At 40.6% G+C, this 24,732-nt stretch overlaps 1 protein-coding gene across 3 annotated transcripts in view; it reads left to right on the top strand.

Moving 5' to 3' along the window:
• cdh19 (cadherin 19, type 2) overlaps nucleotides 1-24,732 on the top strand; it is a 55,344-nt gene that overhangs the window by 7,724 nt on the left and 22,888 nt on the right. For 2 of the 3 annotated variants that reach the window (XM_046877701.1, XM_046877700.1), the window contains exons 3-6: nucleotides 5,091-5,385; nucleotides 11,291-11,410; nucleotides 11,954-12,121; nucleotides 17,369-17,556. In XM_046877701.1, coding sequence (XP_046733657.1) covers nucleotides 5,091-5,385; nucleotides 11,291-11,410; nucleotides 11,954-12,121; nucleotides 17,369-17,556 — 771 coding nt within the window. Of the gene's footprint in view, nucleotides 1-1,297; nucleotides 1,440-5,090; nucleotides 5,386-11,290; nucleotides 11,411-11,953; nucleotides 12,122-17,368; nucleotides 17,557-24,732 lie in introns of those variants that run through there. The other variant, XM_046877702.1, reaches the window with a different exon arrangement.

Genomic DNA, 24,732 nt, shown 5'->3' with positions numbered 1-24,732 from the left:
CAAAAATTTAAAAAAAAGGGACCACTGATTTAGCAAAATGTAGTAAAGTACAAAAAGTAAAAAGTAAGATATTTGACTTTTAAATGTAGTGATAAAGTAAAGTCCCTGCAAATTGAAATACTTTAGAGTGGAAAGTCGGTTGGACCAGATGACATACCGGTAGAAGCATAGAGATGTGCAGACCTGCAGTAACAAATAAGGCATCTGTGGTGCTCTTCCTCAGCATGAAACCATACTGTTGCTCACAGATGGTCACCTCTTCTCTCAGCCTGGCTCTTACTACTCTTTTCCATAACTTCATGGTGTGACTGATCAACTTAATTCCCCTGTAGTTACTGCAGGTCTGCACATCTCCCTTATGCTTAAAGATCCATACCAGCACACTCCTTCTCCATTCCTCAGGCATCCTCTCACCTTCCAGAATCTTGTTAAACAATCTGGTTAAAAACTCCACTGCCACTGCCTAAACATCTCCATGCTTCTACCGGTATGTCATTTGGTCCAACCGACTTTCCACTCTTCATCCTCTTAATCGCTGCTCTCACTTCCTCCTTACTAATCCTATCCACTTCCTGCTTTACCAACTCCACATCATCCAACCATCTCTCTCTCTGATTTTCCTCATTCATCAGCTGCTCAAAATTCTCCCTCCACCTTCTCAACACACTCTTCTCACTAGTCAACACATTTCCATCTCCATCCTTTATTGCTCTAACTTGCTGCAAATCCTTCCCAGCTCGGTCCCTCTGCCTGGCCAATCGGTACAAATCCTTTTCTCCTCCCTTAGTGTCCAAACTCTCATACAGGTCCTCATATGCCTTTTCCTTGGCCTTCACCACATCCCTCTTTACCTGCTGCCGCATCTCTTGTACTCCTGCATACTTTTCTCATCACTCTGTCGATCCCACTTCTGTTTTGCCAACCTCTTTCCCCTTATTTACATTTACATTTGCGGCATTTGGCAGATGCCCTTATCCAGAGCGACTTACAACTGAGCAGGGGAGGGTTTTAGGGCTTTGCTCAAGGGCCCAGCAGTGGCAGCTTGGTGGTGGTGGGATTTGAACCTGTGATCTTCTGATCCAAAGCCCACTGAGCTACCACCTCCTTTTGCTCTCCTGCACTTCCTCATTCCATCACCATGTCACCTTGTCTTTCTTTTTATTTCCAGATGACACACCAAGTACTTTTCTAGCTGCCTCCCTCATCACTCCTGCAGTAGTTACCCAATCATCCAGCACCTCTTCACCACCACCGAGCCCCTGTCTGACCTCTTCCCTGAACCTCACACTACAGTCTTCCTCCTTCAGTTTCCACCATCTTATTCTTCTTTCAGTCCTCACTCTCCTACTCTTCTTCTTTGCCTTCAAGACCATCCTACAGACCACCATCCGATGCTGTCCAGTTGTTTCGATTTCCCTAAAGAGATTCAAAACAAATAGGTTAGTCACAGTCTATCAATAAGCCTATCAAACAGCTTTTACAGTCTTAACAGACTATACGCAATTACATATTATCCCTCTATAAGGAAACAACAAAAAAAAAGGAAAATACATCAGTAGATACAGTAACAGAACAATAACAAAAAAAACAGCAGTACCAAAATAATTTTTTTTACCCAAAAATATTCCTAACAAATTGTTCACACATGGGATGCACATTCGAAGCGATTCAGGTACAACATATTGGTTAGTTTTCTGTTTTGTCACTGGGTGCTTGGACACATGATACACTATCCCCAGGCATGTGTTCAGTTTCACTGTTCCACTGTCACAATATCCTTAACATCCCACGTGATTCATTAACTTTTTCATGTCGATTCAGGGAAAACGGCCGCGGTCAATAAAAAACTTGACCCGGCCAACAACAGCATCATTAACTTGTTCAGTAAGGAGTTCATTATGGCTGAAAACAGTAACAGGATTATGCCCCCCTGCAACAAGAGACTCTAGGTACTGCACATGTGAAATAGCTCTCACAGTACCAGCATCTTCCCAATGCTGATGTGTTTGCATGACAGCAGAAATCTCATCACTGCTCACCTGTACACTTCCTGCAGTACACACAGCTTCACAGGTAGCATCTCGAGTCTCAAACTGAACATTTACATCCCTCATCTCTAGTAGCTCCGCAGACAGCCGAAACATATTCTAAACATCATCCTTATTGAAATTGGCCACCTGCTTGAGAAGGGTGGAATATGGAGCCCTTGTCAATCTGTGCAAAATTTTAGACTGCACAAAAGGCTATACTGCTATACTGCTCACACTATACTGCTTGCTAGACTTGAGAATGTTGTTGGAATAAAGGGAACAGCTCTCTCTTGGCTCCGGTCTTATTTGACTGATAGCTACCAGTTTGTTGATGGTGAGTTCTCAACACTCTCTGAGGTAAAGTTTGGCATTCCGCAAAGATCTGTCTTAGGCCCACTGCTTTTCTCTTTATATATGCTGCCTCTGGGGGAAATTATACATAAACATGGTATTCGCTTCTATTGCTATGCTGATGATACACAGCTGTATATTTCAGCAAAGCAAGATGAGAGAGATCAGCTTAACAATGACACATAATAATCCACATTCTTCTCTCTCTCTCTCTCTCACTTGGTCGAGTAAAACATGCTCCTGAGGTTCCAGTGACCACTGTTCTTACCCCTCCCCCCTTTGTGGATCTTCCCACTTCGTCCAGGCCTGCCTCTGGATAGTGTTCTCTTCGATTGGAGGCCACTCTGTGCAGCTTGGGATGGTTTCTCATCGATGCCTTGGGTGGTTCGATGAAATTCTGGAGTAAGAACGGGCGCTTTGAGGATGGATTGGACTGTAGCTAATGTCCACAGTCTACTACATTGATTTAGGACTTCTTTTTGCTTCTGATCATCATCACTGTACCCCGCAACATTGTATATCTGCTATAAATGGACATTCGGTGCAACCCAGATGAGGATGGATTCCCTCTTGAGTCTGGTTCCTCTCAAGGTTTCTTCCTCATGCCAGTTTTTCCTTGCCACAGTCACCACTGGCTTGCTTATCAGGGACAAACTTACTTATAAAGAACATGTTCACATTTCTGTGTACAGCTGCTTTGAGTAAAAACAATATCAACAGGGGCCAGCATGTCCTCCGTCCTCACGTCTGCTTGTTTTAACATGGGTATTATGTCTGCACTGATGGTAGTTGCCATTGTCCCAGTATCCATCATGCCTTGTAACTCAACCTTATCCTGCACCAATACATTAGTGTAGAACACATAGAACTTTCACTTGTGACTCATGGTATTTTGCAAGATTACTTTGTTAGACTTCGGGACATTTTCGCACAAGAAAGCATATACAGACTCAATATCATCACTATCAAAGGAGGTTAAACAAATGTGCCTACCATTGCCCTCCTGCAGATGGAGGCTCAATAGTTTCCCTAAGAGGACCTTTGACTGTGAACGTCAACAGCAGCAGTCGAGCTGTTTGGCATAACCTGTGACGTAGTCATCTCACAGATGTCATGTGTATGTCCCGGACGGTAGCAAGTGAAACACAATTTGTGCAATCTACAGTGAGCAACTGTGTTGTGGTCATTACTCTGACAGACTTTACACACTTGTGGTCTCTTAACATTCGGTTTGTGATACATAACTGCCCTGGAGGACTGTGTGTTACATGTCAGCGCTTTCTCCAGCATATTTAGTATCCTATCCATCGTGTTACTTTCACATGATGCATGATCAGGCTCAACTGCACTCCCAGGAGCCCTAACAACTTGGTGGTGTACCACTCATATCATTACTGACAGCACTAGCTTTTTGTTGCGAAAACTGACACTCATATAATTTGTGGTTTCTTACAAATTCATCCAAACGATCCTGTACCTCTGCAGCGGTCCATTCACGTTGTGGTTTGCTAAAAAACATCGTTGGGAGATCTTTATCAGGACAATTACATTTGAACATAATGGCAATCTCCATGTTCCGATTTTGCAATGTTCTGTCCTCACTTTTAAGATGCTGTTCAGCTAGGTCAGCAGCTTTGTTTAATCTAATCCAAAAATCAAAAGGGCCTTCATTTTGATATGGCTTAGTAGCGTAAAAGTCAGCCTGGGGAAGACCTGTGGATATAACATCCCAAAGTGTTGTTTGAGGATACGGAATACCATATCTACATCACCAATCCTAGAGACTGAGACACTGTATAATATAATACACCATATAATGAATAACATCACTTGCCCGGCCCATCAATTTGTTTATGATCTCATCAATGCATTCTTGTTTGGAATAATTGCCTTTTTCAAGGTAGGTCTTTAGCAACAAGTCTTTTGCACTTTTGCACTATTGACTTTACAACTCTAATAAATCAATCAATTGCTTAAAACATTTGAGGCACTATTAAATCAAATCAATGTTCACTTAAAACGTCTTTAATCTTTAACCTTTAACCTTAGTCCATGCCACCCCATCGGTGAAGCAAAAAAGCAGTGAAAAACAACGTCTCCTTGATGAATTAGAAAAGCAATGAAGTCCGACGTATTCTAGTCTGTGCAGCAACCTCGAGAGTTCGGCAGCCGCAGAACAATCGCACAGGTCACGGCACCAGTGTAACCGTTTGCTTCTGTGGTCTGCGTTGTGTTGAAAATGGCGAAAAACAACAGGAGAGTGCCAGATTTAGTCTGCCTAGAGAATGTATTTTTACATATAGATTGTCACAACAGCTTCAGCTCACACACCAGTAACACTGTCAACAAATAACATCCTAAAGTGTATAAATTGTCTGTGTTTAAATTATTTTTAACCAATTCTAGCCATTATTCTGTAGCATGAAACACAGCATACCTCTTCCGCTCGGGAGAGAGAGGGAAAAGACTGATAAGAGAGCGATCAGCAGATATGGCTACCTGGACTGAGACACTAGGGCGAATGCACAAACAAGAAACTCTATTGAAATAAAACTATTTCAATCTTGTTACAAGTGCATAAAAGACTGGAATTAACTGTTCTTTACGGTGTTATTTAATAGTATAATAGTAATTATGTTAATATAGATACATTTTCATTACTACAATATTATCTCTAATTATAAGTACTATTTCAATACTTTTACTCAGCTAAAAACAACCTACGACACAGAAGACCATGCCATCAAGTATTCCCTGTCTGGAGAGGGAGCAGGAGAGATCTTTAACATTGACGAGTTCACTGGTGAAATCCATATTCATAAGACTTTGGACAGGGAACAGAAAGCATTCTACATGCTCCATGCTGAAGCTGTTGATCGCAAAAGTGGCCAGCCATTGGAGCCTGAGTCAGAATTCATCATCAAAGTCCTGGATATCAATGACAATGCTCCACAGTTCATAAATGAACCCTACACATCCAGTATTCCTGAAATGAGTCCAATAGGTACAGTATAATCTAATTTACTATTGAAAATAAATAACATTTATATAGATTCTGTCTTACAGATACCACATTACAGCTAAGAATGTGTATCTATGTGGACATGAAAAGTAGAAAAATCATGAAATGGGGTGTGCGGGTTATAGCACTGAATTATAATGTACAAAATGGTACATACACAAGAGAACTATTTAACAAACCGGAATATAGGAAAGGACATTTAATTAGTTTCTACTGTAGAGTGAAAACATTTGAGTTTAAATTTTAAAGATGAATATGAGAGTTTCAGGTTTAATGTTTAATGTTAGTGTTAAATTATTTTAGACCACACAAAACAAGAAGTTGTGATGGTTTTCCAGGCTTTTCCCAGCCTTGCTGCGTGATAAATTGTTTGATTAATTTGGCTGCATCTTTCTGTAAAATGTTAGAAAATGTTTCTGTTCCAGAGGCAGCAGCACAAGCCCAAGCTAAGACACTGCAATCCCGAAAAGTCCTTTCAAAGGTCTTCTTTTCACACTTGGTGATCTACACCAATTTTCCCAGCTCCCCTCACAACAGTTCACCCCCCCATCCCACTTTTCTTTTTCCGAGTATTCAAGAAGCTTAAGACATCTAGACCCTTCCACACACACATATACACACACACACCTATCCGTCACTCCTGACCATGTTAAGAGACATTTAGAGATGCAAGATTTTGGATGGATAGATGGATGGATGGATGGATGGATGGATGGATGGATGGATACATACATACATACATACATACATACATACAGTGGGGCAAAAAAGTATTCAGTCAGCCACCAATTGTGCAAGTTCTCCCACTTAAAAAGATGAGAGAGGCCTGTAATTTTTCACTTACATTGCAATTACACTTCAACTATGGGAGACAAAATGGGAAGAAAAAAATCCAGAAAATCACATTGTCTGATTTTTAAAGAATTTATTTGCTAATTATGGTGGAAAATAAGTATTTGGTCACCTACAAAAAAGCAAGATTTCTGGCTATCACAGACCTGTAACTTCTTCTTTAAGAGGCTCCTCTGTCCTCCACTTGTTACCTGTATTAATGGCACCTGTTTGAACTTATTATCAGCATAAAAGACACCTGTCCACAACCTCAAATGGTCAGACTCCAAACTCCAATATGGCCAAGAACAAAGAGCTTTCAAAGGACACCAGAAACAAAATTGTAGACCTGTACCAGGCTGGGAAGACTGAATCTGCAATAGGTAAGCAGCTTGGTGTGAAGAAATCAACTGTGGGAGCAGTTATTAGAAAATGGAAGACATACAAGACCACTGATAATCTCCCTCAATCTGGGGCTCCAAGCAAGATCTCCCCCCGTGGGGTCAAAATGATCACAAGAACGGTGAGCAAAAAACCCACAACCACACGGGGGGGACGTAGTAAATGACCTGCCGAGAGCTGGGACCAAGGTAACAAAGGCTACCATCGGTAACACACTATGACACCAGGGACTCAAATCCTGCAGTGCCAGACACCCCCTGCTTAAGCCAGTACATGTCCGGGCCCGTCTGAAGTTTGCTAGAGAGCATTTGGATGATCTAGAAGAGTATTGGGAGAATGTCATATGGTCAGATGAAAACAAAATAGAACTTTTTGGTAACAACTCAACTTATCGTGTTTGTAGGAAAAGTAATTCTGAGTTGCATCCAAAGAACACCATACCTACTGTGAAGCAAGGGGGTGGAAACCATGTTTTGGGGCTGTTTTTCTGCAAAGGGACCAGGACGACTGATCCGTGTAAAGGAAAGAATGAATGGGGCCATGTATCGTGAAAACCTCCTTCCATCAGCAAGGGCATTGAAGATGAAACATTGTTGGGTCTTTCAGCATGACAATGATCAGCCAGTCCAGCCAGCCTAGCCAGTCTCCAGATCTCAATTCTATAGAAAATCTTTGGAGGGAGTTGAAAATCCGTGTTGCCCAGTGACAGCCCCCAAAACATCATTGCTCTAGCGGAGATCTGCATGGAGGAATTGGCCAAACTACCATCAACAGTGTGTAAAAACCTTGTGGAGACTTACAGAAAACGTTTGATCTCTGTCATTTCCAACAAAGAGGATATAACAAAGTATTGAGATGAACTTTTGTTATTGACCAAATACTTATTCTCCACCATCATTTGTAAATAAATTATTTAAAAATCAGACAATGTGATTTTCAGGATTTCTTTTTTCTCATTTTGTCTCTCATAGTTAAAGTGTACCTATGATAAAAATTACAGGCCTCTCTCATCTTTTTAAGTGGGAGAACTTGCATAATTGGTGGCTGACTAAATACTTTTTTTGCCCCACTGTATATTGATTGATTGATTGATTGGTTAATTGATTGATTTGTTCGGAACTGGTTTTTGTCCTGAGTAGTGTTCCTTGCCCTTAACATTGTGCTCTCCCACAAACATATTTAGACTACAATGGAGAACCATATATTGCACACTCATACAGTCACCAGAGATTAAATTGAAAAAGTTAAACAGAATCACAAATTAAACACCTTATTAGCTCTTAAAAAAAGTTTAACCTTTTCCAAAAAAAAACACGTTTACATGCTTACTAGGTGACAAAAAACTTTGGATTGGCAACCTAAGTTAGTCCTAAACTATTTTTGCAGACTGTTAAAAATAAGTACAGTCCAGATACATAATCATAGTTCTTGAGTTGCTCACTTCATGTATTTTTAGCAGCACAAAGTAGTCTTGAATTCAAGAGAACTCCATCCAGAGGTAGAGCATCAAGATAAATCGGGCAAATGCAAAAAGTCTCTCTCCCCGGCTGAAGCCTTTATTATTTTGAGGTAAAGTACCAACAAATAGCCTGAACCTTTTAATTTAAGTAGGGTTGATGGATCATAATGTAACAAAAGTTCGCTCAAATACAGCACAAGTCTATTCAGTGGTTTATGCATCAGTAGTAGTACTTTTTTTTTATTAGTTTGAGATTAAATTTGGAGCCAATGTAGACTGAATAAGAAAGGGGTGATGTGACCATATTTTCTGGTTCTGGAAAGGACTCTAACTGCTGCATTCTGGGCTAACTAAAGTTAACTAATGAACTTACTTGAATAAGTCAATAAGTCATTACAATAATCTAATTGAGATGCAACATAAAAAAAAATGTAAAAAACATTTACTACTGGTTGCTAGGGCATGATAAACAAGCATCATTAAGAAAAAATTTTCTTGGCCATATAACAATTGAAAAGATATTTTATTGTTAGGTCATGAATTGCATTTAATAATATGAAGATATACATACTTTATTTGTAATTTAGTGATTTTAGAGCAAGCTGTTGATAATAAGGATCATGAAATGTGACAATCCATTTTCACATAAGATATATATATATCCACATCAAAGTGCCCCTGAGTGAAAATGAACAGTGGTCCAAGAAGCTATCCATGTCAGTTAAGAACAACAGTTAACCTGCACTACCACTGCTGCGGATATCAAATGAAATAAAATTCCAAAGATTACAGACCAGTGGCTGTAACATCCCACATCATAAAGCTACACAGTCTCACCCCACATCGTCACATATCGACGTTGCCTCGGAAGGCGTACAAATCCGACGCAGAAGGGAGCCCCTTTGCATCGCTTTTCAACGTAGATGGCCGTCCTATACACTTCAATGCAAATCCCGCATCGCTTTTCAACGTAGATGCCCGTCCTATACACTTCAATGCAAATCCCTCATCTTCGGATTAGGGTTAGGGTTAGGGTTAGGGTTTGGTTTAGGGTTAGGGTCCAGGTCATCTTCGGATTTGGACGCGGCCGCGGGACAACCAACGAACCGGTCGTATGCAGTGGACATTTCATAACATTATTATTATTTATTAAATATAGTATAAATAATCTGATACACTTATTATTATAAATAATAAGTGTTTATTAATATAAATAATATTTAGTATAAATAATAAGTGACTAAGTGTATAGGACGGCCATCTACGTTGAAAAGCGACGCAAAGGGGCTCCCTTCTGCGTCGGATGTCTACGCCATCCGAGGCAACGTCGATATGTGACGATGTGGGGTGAGACTGTGTTGCATAAAGACCATGGAGGGATTCATCTTCCATACAGATCCAATCCAGTTTGCATACCAACAAAAACTGGGAGTTAAGGATGCCATTATTTACCTGCTAAACTGGATGTACTCACACCATCAGGCCAGCACTTCTGGGTGAGAAGCAGACAGTGATGCAGGTTGATGCCTTCCTTGTGTCTTAGATAGTAGACTGCCTGACTGGAGGGCCTCAGTTTGTGCATTTACAACACTGTGTGTCAGAAAAAGTGATCAGCAATACTTGGGCTACCAGACAGAGTCTTGCCATCTTCTTGCCAAGTTCTCAAATCACTCTGCAATAGTGCGATTTATCAGTGACAGTGATGAGAAGAAGTACAGGAAAGTGGTGGAGAATGTTTTCACACGGTGTGAGGATTTTTTTTGAGAAGACTGGGGTCCCTCAACATCTGCAAGGCAATGCTGAAGATGTTTTATGAGACTGTTGTGGCCAATGTACTCCTGTATGCTGTGGCATTCTGGGGAAGCAGGCTTAGAGTGGCAGACACTAACAGACTTAACAAACTGATCTGCAAGGCCAGCAATGATGTTGAGGAGAAGCTTGACTATTTGACAATAGTGTCTGAAAGGAGGATGCTGTCCAAAGTACATTCTATCTTGGATAACTCCTCCTATCCACTACATAAAACACTGGGCAGTCTAAGTTCAGTGACAGACTCATACTGTCAGTGATAGTACTGAAAGGACCCAAAATGCAAAATTAAACAATCTTTAATTAAAGTAGCAATAATAGAAAGATATCGACTGTTCAAAAACTTATGGACACTTCTATAGGGTAATATAGGAGAAGCATATAGGCAAACAGATCAATAAAGGGCAGACATAATCAGATCCAATAACAGTTCCAAGTTCAGAGCCGACAGACAGTGTAATGTGGGAAGAGCAAAAACACAGTCTGATAAACAGTCCTTACTTCCAGATACTGGTAAACAGGGCAATGTACTGTAGAACAGAGGCAGAGACAGATCTCGAAACAACAGTCCTTTGTTTAAAAAAAAACAGAGAACACAGAGCAATGAAGGCAGAAGCAAAACAGAATCCATGAGAGCGTCCAAAGTCCAAACAGTGTAACCAGGGTAAACCAGGAAAAACATGGATTAGAGACAGGGTTTGGGACCAAGAAAAAGTGCAGACGAAAAAGGAAGAACAATCTCAGTTACACCGACCTGAAAGTGCACGTTGCGAAACAGGAAACGCGCACCACAAACCAGAGAAAGAAGATTCTGACAGATACAACTTCATCAACTACATCATAGAGTGCCACAGGAGATTATTTCTGCCTGTGACTATCAAACTATATAACTCCTCCCTCTGAGTGTTACACAGATGCTCCACATTGTAGATGTTATACGATATAGATAATATAGATATAGTTTTAATTATATATTTTTGCCACACAAATTGTTAATACCTTGGGCAATTATGTGCAATAATTTCAGTGCAATTATAATAATTAGTTCCCTATGGGATCTATAAAGTATTCTGATTCTGATTACTAGTGCAAGTTTAATTCTGCAATCTGTGGAATTTTTTATCTTTTTTTTTTTTAACAGATAGACCGATCACTCTGCTGTGTCACCCATGACATATTAATTAAATTAAATTCAATAAATGTTTATTTGTATAGTGCTTTTAACAATGAACATTGTCTCAAAGCAGCTTTACACAGATAATGTGGTGATAAAAAATGTATATGTTCTTTATAAGTAAGTTTGTCACTGATGAGCAATATTATATTCCCCTGAATTCTTTTTTTTTTACCACTGAGTGTGAGTACACCATCTCCTTCTCTGAATAGGGACAACAGTGGTTCAAGTGACAGCCATAGACACAGATGACCCCTTGATTGGAAATAATGCCAAACTTATCTACTCAATTCTGCAAGGAGAGCCCTATTTCTCAGTGGAGCCAAAAACGGGTAGTTACTGCATTATATTTATTTGTTATATCACACAACCCCCTTTACATAGTAAATATTCTATATGTATATGCCTTCTTCTTCTTTCGGCTTCTCATTTAGGGGTTGCCACAGCAGATCATCCTTCTCTATACCCCTCTGTCCTTTACATCTGCCTATTTCAAACCAACTACCTGCATGTCTTCCCTCACCGCATCCATAAACCTCCTCCTTGGTCCTTCTCTTTTCCTCCTTCCTGGCGGCTCTATCCTCAGCAGTCTCCTACCGATATAATAATTGTCCCTCCTCTGCACATATCCAAACCATCTCAACCCAGCCTCCCTCACCTTGTCTCCAAAATGTCCTACATGCTCTGTCCCTCTAATAAACTCATTTCTAATCCATCCTTGTCACTCTCAACGAAAACCTCAACATCTTCTGCTACCTCCAGCTCCTGCCTTTTAGTCAAAAAAATTCTATATGTATATGCCTATGTGTAATTATTTTGAATTATTAAATTTCACATTTGACTTAAAAGATGATGTTCATCCATCTTATTTTCAGGAATAGTAGTGACATCTTGGCCAAACATTGACAGAGAAGCAAATGAGAATTACCTTGTTGTAATTCAAGTGAAAGACATGCTTGGAAATACTGGAGGCTACAGTGCTACAACAACAGTGACCATCACCCTTACTGATGTTAATGACAATGGGCCTACTTTTCAACATAGTGAGTAAAAAAATTACTAACTGATAGATTTTTAAAGCTTAGACACTGGACATGTACCTGTAACAAATATAAGTCGCGATGCATACTTATTTATTTAGGTTATTTCAGGATTGTCTGTTACTAAACAGCAGGATCAAAAATGATTGTTAGAGGCAACCGCACCACAATCTATATTCATAAACCTTATAGGAACAAGTTTTACAAAGAGAGAAAAAAAAAACATTGGACTTTGTCATGTCAGCTAATTTCTGCTAGTAGCTGCGGCGGACGACAGTCGTAACACGATTTGGTCATAAGTAGAGTGGGCTATATGTACAGTACTGTGAAATTATGCCGGAAGCTGGCATGTCGCACTGTCGTACGCCGCGGTTGTGGTCGTACGCTAGCAAATGTGGTCGTAAAGTCTAATGGTCGTAAGTTGCATAGGCCGTAAGTCGACGACTACCTGTGTGTGTGTGTGTGTGTGTGTGTGTGTGTGTGTGTGTATATATATATTTCAGTACTTAAAAATCAGGCAAAAATTCATTTCAACTAATATTTACACAAATAAATCAATAAGCAAGAGGGCATTACTAACTCCTGTAATATTACTCACTTCTGTTACTCTTTACATACAGTGGAACATGTGAAGTGAAATGTTCCACTAGGGGTGAATGTCTTTCTTGCCAAAGTGTCCGTTAAAATTATTGTTCAAACAATGAATACCTTTGAATGTCTATTACAGGTTGAGCCCTGGGTTTCACCTGTGAACACTTCTTCTTCTTCTTCTTTCGGCTGCTCCCATTAGGGGTCGCCACAGCGGATCATCCGTCTCCATACCACCCTGTCCTCTACATCTGCCTCTTTCACACCAACCACCTGCATGTCTTCCCTCACCACATCCATGAACCTCCTCCTTGGCCTTCCTCTTTTCCTCCTACCTGGTGGCTCCATCTTCAGCATTCTTCTACCAATATAATTCATGTCCCTTCTCTGCACATGTCCAAACCATCTCAATCTCGCCTCCCTCACCTTGTCACCAAAACATCCTACATGTGCTGTCCCTCTAATAAACTCATTTCTAATCTTGTCCATCCTCGTCACTCCCAACGAAAACCTTAACATCTTCAGCTCGGCTACCTCCAGCTCTGCCTCCTGCCTTTTACTCAATGCCACTGTCTCTAATCCATACAACACCGCAGGTCTCACCACAGTCCTATAAACTTTCCCTTTCATTTACATTTGCGGCATTTGGCAGACGCCCTTATCCAGAGCGACTTACAACTGAGCAGGGGAGGGTTTTTAGGGGTTTTTTTTGCTCAAGGGCCCAGCAGTGGCAGCTTGGTGGTGGTGGGATTTGAACCTGTGATGTTCTGATCCAAAGCCCAATGCCTTAACCACTGAGCTACCACCTCATTCTTGCAGATACCCTACTATCACAAATCACTCCTGTCACTCTTCTCCACCCACTCCACCCTGCCTGCACTCTTTTCTTTACTTCTCTAACACACTCTCCATTACTTTGCACTGTTGACCCCAGGTACCTGAACTCCTCCACCTTCTCCACCTCTTCTCCCCGCAACCGCATCACTCCACTGCCCTCCCTCTCATTCACACACATGTACTCTGTCTTACTCCTACTGACTTTCATTCCCCTTCTCTCCAGCGCATATCTCCACCTCTCCAGGCTCTTCTCAACCTGCTCTCTACTCTCACCACAAATCACAATATCATCTGCAAACATCATAGTCCAGGAGACTCCTGTCTGACCTCGTCCGTCAACCTGTCCATCACCACTGCAAACAGGAAAGGGCTCAGGGCCGATCCTTGATGCAGTCCAACCTTCACCCTGAACCAGTCTGTCGTACCTACTGCACACTTCACTGCCGTCACACTGTCCTCATACATGTCCTGCACCACCCTTACATACTTCTCTGACACACCTGACTTCCTCATACAATACCACAACTCCTCTCTTGGTACTCTGTCGACGCTTTCTCTAAATCCACAAATACACAATGCAATTCCTTCTGTCCTTCTCTATACTTCTCCATCAACATCCTCAAAGCAAATAAGGCATCTGTGGTGCTCTTCCTCGGCATGAAACCATACTGTTGCTCACAGATGGTCACCTCTTCTCTCAGCCTGGCTTCCACTACTCTTTCCCATAACTTCATGGTGTGACTGATCAACTTAATTCCCCTGTAGTTACTGCAGGTCTGCACATCTCCTTATGCTTAAAGATCGGTACCAGCACACTCCTTCTCCATTCCTCAGGCATCCTCTCCCTTCCAGAATCCTGTTAAACAATCTGGTTAAAAACTCCACTGCCATCTCTCCTAAACATCTCCATGCCTCTACTGGTATGTCATCTGGTCCAACCGACTTTCCATTCTTCATCCTCTTAATCGCTGCTCTCACTTCCTCCTTACTAATCCTATCTACATCCTGCTTCACCAACTCCACATCCTCCAACCTTCTCTCTCTGTGATTTTCCTCATTCATCAGCTGCTCAAAATACTCCCTCCACCTTCTCAACACACTCTCCTCACTAGTCAACACATTTCCTCTCCATCCTTTATTGCTCTAACTTGCAGTACATCCTTCCCAGCTCGGTCCCTCTGCCTGGCCAATCGGTATAACTCCTTTTCTCCTTCCTTAGTGTCCAACCTCTTATACAGCTCCTCATATGCCTTTTCCTTGGCTTTCGCCACATCCCTTTTACCTGCTGCCGCATCTCCTTGTACTCCTGCCTACTTTTCTCATCACTCTGTCGATCCCACTTCTGTTTTGCCAACCTCTTTCCCCTAATGCTCTCCTGCACTTCCTCATTCCACCACCACGTCTCCTTGTCTTGCTTTCTATTTCCAGATGTCACACCAAGTACTTTTCTAGCTGCCTCCTCATCACTCCTGCAGTAGTTCCCCAATCATCCGCACCTCTTCACCACCACCGAGCCCCTGTCTGACCTCTTCCCTGAACCTCACACTACACTCTTCCTCCTTCAGTTTCCACCATCTTATTCTTCTTTCAATCCTTACATTCCTCCTCTTCTTCTTCGCCTCCAAAACCATCCTACAGACCACCATCCGATGCTGTCTAGCTACACTGTCCCCGCCAACACCTTACAGTCTCCAATCTCCTTCAGGTTGCATCTCCTGCATAGCACATAGTCCACCTGTGTGCACCTTCCTCCACTCCTATACGTCACCCTATGATCCTCCTTCTTCTTAAAATACGTGTTCACCACTGCCATTTCCATCCTTTTAGCAAAATCTACCACCATCTGCCCTTCCACATTCCTCTCCTTAAAACCATACCTACCCATCACCTCCTCATCACCTCTGTTCCCTTCACCTACATGCCCATTAAAGTCTGCCCCAATCACCAATCGTTCTTTCCTAGGTACACCATCTACCACTTCATCTAATTCACTCCAGAATCTTTCCTTTTCCTCCATCTCACAGCCAACTTGTGGAGCATAGGCACTGATGACATTTATCATCATCCTTCAACTTCCACCTTCACGATCATCACCCTATCAGAAACTCTCTTCACCTCCACTACACTCTTACTGTACTCTTCCTTCAGAATCACCCCTACACCATTTCTCTTCTCATCCACACCATGATAAAACAGTTTAAATCCACCTCCAATGTTCCTGGCCTTACTCCCTTTCCACTTGGTCTCCTGAACACACAGCATATCTACCTTTCTCTTCTCCATCATATCAGCTATCTCTCTTCCTTTACCCGTCATAGTACCAACATTTAAAGTACCAACCCGAACCTCCACTCTCCTGCACTGCTCCTTTTCCTGCCGTCTCTGTAGACGTCTTCCTCCTCTCCTTCTCCTCCTTCGGCCAACAGTAGCCCAATTTCCACCGGTACCCTTTCGGCTAACGATACCTGTGGCGGTCGTTGTTAACCCGGGCCTCAACCGATCCGGTATGAAATTCTCCTTTGTGATCCGCATATTTGATTTGGCACATGTTTTACGCTGGATGCCCTTCCTAACGCAACCCTCCCCATTTACCCGGGCTTGGGACCGGCACTAAGAGTGCACTGGCTTGTGCCCCCCTAATGGCTGGGTTTCACCTGTGAACACTACATTTTTTAATTACAATTATTTCTCACTGCATAGGGGACCTGTCTGTGATGCAGTGTTCTGTTGTACAAGTTTTTTTTTAATTTAACATTGGTCTCTATAGCTGTGGAAATATAATGGTAGTATTAAGAAGTGGATTGATTTTAAGTAGAACACCACTGAAGGCACTAAAATGCATCTTTCCCCACAGATTAATTTAGCAGAAGTTAGATTTTGAGGTGAAAGAGAACTATTAATGTTAACTGTATTAATGTTATTTTTTCTTTAATTTGAAGTTTGGAAAAATCCTATGTTGTTTACAGATATGCATCAATCAAGAGGTGACCAAGAGATGGCACACAGTTTATACTAAGCTATAAGCTCAGCTCTATTAGTGGATGAATACTTATATAGCTCATACATAGACCTGCATGTCATCTACTGTCTGAAGTTAACACCTTAATTCGTTTATTCATTTATTTGTTTGTTTATTAATTCATTTTTAATAATTATCCTGATACTAAAGCATAGATCTGCAAATGAATATACTATACACAATAAATAGAATCCTTCCATTAGAAAGCATCTGACCTTTTATGAATTTCTGTTACTTTTTTACATTTGTCATAAGTAATTGTTATACTTTTTAAACTAAAACTTAAGACAGCACATTTGCAGAGAAGATGAAAACGGTATTTAAATATGTCAGTGGGGAAACCATTACAAAGATGTTTCTGAGAATGTGGGAATAAAGTGACAGCTAAATAATGATTATCTCCATATAGACAATGCAGTGTTTGGATCAGTGGTGAATTCAGAAGTGTCCAGCTTACCCCAAATTCCCCCATAAGCACACTGACAACTCATGCAGGAAGTAATAAAAATCCAGATCAACATCTTCATCCAGGTCTGCCTCTGGATAGTGTTCTCTTAATTTGGAGGCAACTCTGTGCAGCTTCGGATGGTTTCTCATCAACGCCTTGGGTGGTTCCATGAAATTCCAGAGTAAGAACGGGAGCTTTGAGGATGGATTTGGACTGTAGTTAATGTCAACAGTCTGCTACATTGACTCAGGACTACAGTTTGCTTCTGATTACCATTGCATTGAATTATATAATTAAATGCCTAATGGTCTTAAATGTTTTCATTGGGTCATCATATATTCTTTTGTTATAATTGCAGACCTGTACACATTTGCTGTAGTGGAATCAACTCCACTTGGCACAACAATTGGTAGGGTAATGGCAGAGGATGCTGATGTTGGTGTAAATGCCAGGATGAATTATACTATTGATGACCTGGAGGAAAGTGCCACTTTCAGGGTCAAGACCGACCCTGCCACACAGGAAGGTATAGTGATACTAGCCAAAGTAAGTACATTTCCCTATCTTATTCACATGTATGCGAATAAAGAAAGTACACCTGTCTTCAATTATATAATTACATTTTATTGTTCCAACTTTATCAACAATATAAAGTCATAAAGTGAACCAACATTAAGAACAAAGGTGGGAAAAGATTTGTACCTTACTTCCACAAATCATTAATCATTTATTTAAAATAATAATTATCAGGCAGGTGATAGTAATAATGCAAATGATTTGTTGAACCATGACAACTCTTGGGATGAGGATAGTCATAGCTCATGGGAATAGGTTGTACAACTCCCATTTAAAAAATTTTTGGGATGCTGTGTAAAATGTAAATAAAAACATAATGCAATGATTTGCAAATCTCATTATTCATAATAGAACATAGAAAACACCAGTTGGTTAAACTGAGGAAATGTAAAACTTTAAGGAAAAATTTAAAAAAAAATGGCTGGAAAAGTAAGTGCTACTATCAGAAACAACTAGAGGAACATTTTGCAACTAAATGCATCCAAAAGGGATGCATTGGATGAAAGTGCAAGAAGGTTAATTTTTAAGTGCACAAATAATATATATACATGAGATGCAGACACAGATGAGTGAGGTAAGGAAAATCTGATCATCATAAAGACAACCACAAATGACAACAGACACAGAGAGTGAGGTGAACTGTGGGTTTTTTTATACAAGTGCAACATGCGACATGGTCTCTTCAAAATTTAGTTTGTAACCATACTCCTGACATTAATTCAAAATGGGAAAAGAGCAAACTTAATATTTCAACAGTTTATCAACTATTTATCTAGTATCGAGTTTGATGTATTTAGACTGTAATGGAATATCTATGTGGCCACTAAGAATAATAGACAAGTCTAATGAACACTGTACTTATGAGCACACACACAACCAAACAGGCTTTTATAGAACTTAACCATACAGTAATGAATGATACATATTAAAAAAGTAATAATGTCCTGGTGTTTAAAAGCAAAATAATAACCAAGTAGTGCATGAACATGACAGTTGAGCTGTGCGGAATGAAGAAGGTGGACAAAGGTGGAAAGATTATGAGAATATTCTACTCAAGTAAAAATATAAGCAGAAGAAAAATTACCAGTCTTGAAATCTAAGGAAGTAAAAGTCTAAAGTAGTTATTTAAAATTTATACATAGTAAAAGTTACTTAGTTACCTTATTAAAGTGGGGGAACAGTAATGCAAAGTAAAACATGTTTGCAGTGTAAGCATTCTGATTTATTTACATTTTGCAGTGTGCCAGCTTTTTTGGAATTAAGTCAAGTCAAGTCAAGTTTATTTGTATAGCGCTTTTCACAACAGACATTGTCTCAAAGCAGCTTTACACAAATCAACAGTGATGGTGAATGGTGTGAATTTGTCCCTGATGAGCAGCCGTGGCGACTGTGGCAAGGAAAAACTCCCTTAGATGTTATGAGGAAGAAACCTTGAGAGGAACCAGACTCAAAAAGGGAACCCATCCTCATCTGGGTGACATCAAGAGTTTGATCATAAATCTTTCAACAATAAAGAACACTGGACAGTGAGAACTACATGATTACTGGAGTATAAGATTATAAGTGATGTTCTTTCTGCAGTCTTATACAGTCTATATGGTTAGTAGCTCCGAGTTTTATGAGCTCAGCATTTGTGATCACCACAGATCCAGCATCAGCTTCTCCATGCCAGAGCCTTTAAACACTCCAGGAGGTCCAATGTCAAAAATCCACACATGTAGCGGGATCCAAATGGCACTGGTACGTCTCTAGATGGTTCGGGATGTTTGTGAGTTCGGCATCTACTTCTTCAAAGGTCCGTAATCATCACGAGGTGGGAGGTGACTGGAGCTGGCCAAACCTCAGGGTTTCTCGGGATGGGGAGAGAAAGAGAAGCAGTGGAGAGGAATTAGCGTAGCTGCTGTTCATGATATTAACAGCACAAGTTGATAATGTGCATGTGATCAGATGTTCTGGAGCACAAGGTTAATTAGGGTTGTATATGGAGTACTTATTTTTCCCTTCGCTAGTTTCTTAATGCTGGTTAAGGTTTTTGGAAGTTAGTGAGCATCAAAAAGCCCTGTTAACTAAACGCATAGAATTGCAAGAGGGTTTATGTATTTTTTTCTCATGGCTAAAATTTATTTGCACCATGTTATTTAAAAATAACACATTTTCATTTATTAACATTCATTTAGAATTTGATGTAAATATGTATTTTAAAGTAAAATATTTTTAGATACATTTTAAGGACTTTTAGAGATTAATTTATCCCAAGGGCACTATATTGTTATGGTAATAACCTGCATTTGCCTAGCATTTGGATGTGGCTAATTATTGTTTTAGGAGCTAATAAGAATTCAAATATGTTGTTTATACTACAATACCTGTTCCATAGTTTAAAAGTTTAATCCTTTAATAATAAATAATTAGAAGCTATTAAAATAAACACTAATTTTTTCACCACCAACTTGTATTCCTGAACTCAAGAATATTTAAATTCTTGTAATCTTAAATAGGATGAATACCAGTGTGTTCAAAATGTTTTCAGATCTCCTTATTATTTTTAACGGTTTATTTAATTAATTTAAGATTATTCAATGCTAGAGATTAAATTTCAAATAGATTCAATATTTTGCTGTGCTGTGACTCTATCAGTAATTGTTATGAGGTGGAAGCACATACAGTTTCAAATTGTAATGTACTGTATTTCTAGGCAGACTGGCAAACAGTTTCAAAATAAACTTTAGGCAATGGTAGTAGAAAAAAATAGCCACAAAGTCAGGCAAACAGTAAACAGAACAGACTAGGAAACCCAGACTCACAAAAAACAATTGCAACATAAAAAATGCCATAATACCAATCTAAATCTAAAAACAGATGCCTGAGTCATCCTCAGACTCAATTTAATGGGAATTAATGAGTGAAGGAAGTGAATCTGGTTGCAAGTGAAGGGTCAGTTTGTTGGGCAGGTAAAAAAAATTAAGTTTTCCATATTTTTTTTCATAATTTAAATATTTATTTAACAATATGTTAGTTGTTAAGGGATGCTGGTGCTCTTGTAAGTGTCTGTTAGCTTGCTTGGGTTCGCTGTGTTAATTGTTACACATGATGTGTTGATGTATACAAAACTCTTATGATCAGTAAAGATTGTAAATGGATTTGTAGTCCCCTCTTTTCCAACACCAGTTTAATGTTATTAGTTCTCGGTTGCTGTTATTTAAATTCTGCAGATGATAATTTCCTGGAAAAGACATATTATTGTTTCAAAAGTGACTACCCTTAAAGCCAAATAGACAGGTCAGTGATGGAGTCTAAAGTTTTCTGTCAGGAATCGCAGGTAACTGGGTGAGTAAGAACCCAAATGCAGGATGCAACAGTAGTATGATCAAAATGGTGTTTAATAAAGAAACAGGCAGAGGGAAAAACACAGGTCAAAAACGGTTCTAGGGTCAGAACTGACATAGAGAGCAGAGAGGGCAAGGCCAACAATCATTCCAAGTCCAAGAGCCAGAAGACACAGCAATGCAGGAGATACGAAATCAGAACAGTCAAAAATCCAAGAGCCGACAAACACAAAAACAATCCAGAGTCCAAACCAAAAAAAGAAACAGAAACAGAGGCAGAGCAGAGGTCAGGGTCAGGGACAGGGTCCGGATGAAGGTCAGGGTCAGGAACAGGAACAGGAACAGACAGGGTGGCAAGAGTACAGACAGGGTGGCAAAAGTACAAGTCAAGTAAAGTCAAAAAGCTTTTATTTACATTTTGACGATATATACATTTAATACATACATTGCTACATTTAAAAACATAAAGCTACATAACAGAAAACACAGAGCTAAGGACTAAAAAGTGTCCCTGCCACATAAAGTGTGTGCAAACCTAGTGCAAACAGTGCAAGACAGACAGTGCAAGGCAACACAAGACAGTGTAAGACAACACAAGACACTGTGAGATAAATACACAAAATGATAAATAGCTCCACCAGTAATCCTACTGTATATTACACAGTGCAGTGTGTAAGAGAGAACTGAGTACTGAGTAGAGAAGTAACTTGAAGAGTGTGTGTGACGGGTGTGTTGGGTAGTCCACAATGCTGTTGGCTTTGCAGATACTGTGTGTGGTGTAAATGTCCGTAATAGAGGAGAGAGACACAGATGATCTTTTCAGCCATTCTCTCTAGTCTTGCGATCCAAGATGGTGCAGTTCCCAAACCAGGCAGTGATGCAGCTGCTCAGGATGTTCTCAATGGTCCCTCTGTAGAATATGGTCAGGATAAGGGAGGGAGATTAGTTTTCCTCAGCCTTCTCAGGAAGTAGAGATCCTGCTGGGCTTTCTAGGTGATGGAGCTGGCATTGAGTGACCAAGTGAAGTCCTCTGTAGGATGAACACCAAGGAATTTGGTGCTCTTGATGATCTCCACAGAGGATCTATCAATGATCAGTAAAGAATGGTTGTTCTGTGTTCTCCTGAAGTCAACAACCATCTCTTTAGTTTGTCAACATTCAGAGACAACGAAAATTAGTCCTGAGTCAATGTAGCAGTCTGTCGACAATAACTACAGTCCAATCCATCCATCAAAGCGCCTGTTCTTACTCCGGAATTTCATGGAAGGCCCAAGGCCCAAGGAGTTGATGAGAAGCCGTCCCAAGCTGCACAAAGTGGCCTCCAGTTAAAGAGAACACTATCCAGAGGCAGGCCTGGACGAAGTGGGAAGATCCACGGAGGGGAGAGGGGCAGGAACAGTGGTCACTGGAACCCTTTAGGAGCATGTTTAACTTGACAGAGAGAGAGAGAGAGAGAGAGAGAGAGAGAGAGAGAGCGTAACAGGAAGAGAAGGATATGGATTATTATGTGTCTTTATTGTTGTATGAAAGTTAATGTCACTGTGCAGTTTGGACTCTGGCAAGACTCGCTATGGCAGCATAGCTAAAAGGGAGAACCAGAAGGTAACACCGACATGAGGGATCTCTGGGATAAGAGACGACCCACCACACCACCATCAACAAATCTGAGTAAACGTGTGAGAGTGAGGGGACGACAGCATACAAATATCCTAGTTCACCAAACACTCTATATCCATGATCCCTCCAGATCTGCGCCTTTACCTAAGAAAAAATCTACTGATAAAGGCTTGACTAAATAAATACTTTTCAACCTTGACTTCCAAAACACTGATTAGAAGGTTGTTCCATAACTGTGGGATTTTATAAGAGAAAGATCTGCCCTCTGCTGTAGTCTTCATTATTTGAGGTACCAACAAATAGCCTGCACCATTTTGATCTATGTAGGCATGGAGGATCATACAGGTACAGAAGTTCACTCAGATACTGCAGTGCGAGACTGTTAAGTGCTTTATATGTCAGTAGTAGTATTTTATAATCAATGCAAGATTTGATTGGGAGCCAGTGTAGACTGATTAAAAGGGTGATGTGGTCATATTTTCTAGATCTAGTGAGGACTCTTGCTGCTGCATTCTGAACTAACTGAAGCTTATTTATGCACTTACTCAAACACCCAGACAGTAAAGCGATACAGTAGTCTAATCTAGATGTAACAAAAGCATGAACTAGTTTTTTTGCAACCTGTAACAACATCATATTTCTAATTTTAGCAATATTTTTAAGGTGAAAGAAGATAATCCTGGTAATAATATTCATGTGAGCCTAAAAGGAAAGACTAGGGTCAAAAATAACACCAAGGTGTACATGCTGAAACAGAAATACCATCCAGAGATGCTACGTAATCGGAAAGTTTGCTTCTAGCTGCATGTGGTCCTAGTAAAAGTACTTCTGTCTTATCTGAGTTGAGCAGAAAAAAGTTATGAAGCATCCACTGTCTAATGTCCTTTACACACTCCTCAACATTGTTTAGCTGATATCTCTCATCTGGCTTTGCTGAAATATACAGCTGCATATCATCACCATAGCAATGGCAGCGAATATCATGTTTATGTATAATTTCACCCAGAGGCAGGCAGCATTTTAGCAGCGCATGCACCTTAGCAGTCATCCACAGCTTCTGGTTGGAGCGTATGGTGATGGTCTTGGAGACGGTCACATCATCAATGCACTTGCTGATGTAGCTGGTCACTGTTGGCGTGTACTCCTTTAAGTTGATGAAATCGCCCTTGGTTACAGCCTCCCTGAACATGCCCCAGTCAGTGCATTTAAAGCAGTCCTGGAGAACAGACATGGATCCTGCTGGCCAGGTTCTCACCTGCTTTCAAACTGGTCTTGAACACCTGTTGAGTGGTCTGTATGCTGGGATCAACATAACAGAGATGTGGTCTGAGTAGCCGAGGTGGGGGCCTTTAACTAGCCCTCGCTCGCTTTTCCTCACGCAGCGCTTTTAATTACTCCTCTCCGCCTGTCCAAGGTCTGAAGGCTTGGTTCTCAGAGCACGCCAAGGTCGAGTACCTTCTGCCACAGTTCATCATTTATAGTGTTGTTGGGGTTGTTTCTGTGTTCCTGGAGTGTTGTACACTAGGACACCGGTTGCTCCAATGTCCATATTAATGTCCAAAGTAAGGTGGGCTACAAAGTAAAAGTAGCATCATATTGGAAATGATCTTGGATAATTTCCGGTTTCATTGCATGCACTTCCGGTTTATGGCATGTGCTCATGGATTTAGGAAGCTGGTGAGATAATGTTGCCATATCTACTCGTGCTGCGCAATGTGTGCTAAAGAACTTTGATGCAGTTACTCTTGTGGACCTCAAAAAAGCTGTCCACAACCTGAAGCCTCCCACCTGCCCTCTAGACACTGTTCCTCCCAGGATTTTGAAGGAGGCTGTTGACGTCATAGGTCTCTTCCTTGTCTCCTTCATAAACAGCTGTTTTAGTGTGGGTACTGTTTCCGCTGCTCTCAAACACGCTATCGGTAAACCACTGTTTAAGTGCGTGATGAAGGCATGTATAGCTTTTTCAAGGTCAGCATGGGACAAAAACGATTTGACCTTGCTGAGTAGTCTTAGCTGGTAAAAGCTCGCCTTCTCTACTGCACTGATCTGTTTATCGAAGTGCATACTATTGATGCACTATTGAGATCAGAGAGAGTTAACCACAAGTGCCTCTCGAAAGCCACCAGGGCTGCCATAGACTGGCCATAAGCCTTAGTGGTCTCCATGGTGGCCCGAAGAGACAGGTCTGTCGGATGACACAACT

This window comes from Silurus meridionalis, chromosome 21, assembly GCF_014805685.1.
Source record: "Silurus meridionalis isolate SWU-2019-XX chromosome 21, ASM1480568v1, whole genome shotgun sequence".
NCBI classification, from domain to species: domain Eukaryota; kingdom Metazoa; phylum Chordata; class Actinopteri; order Siluriformes; family Siluridae; genus Silurus; species Silurus meridionalis.
Note: the sequence above shows the minus strand (reverse complement) of the source record. Positions and strands in the feature narration are given on the sequence as shown.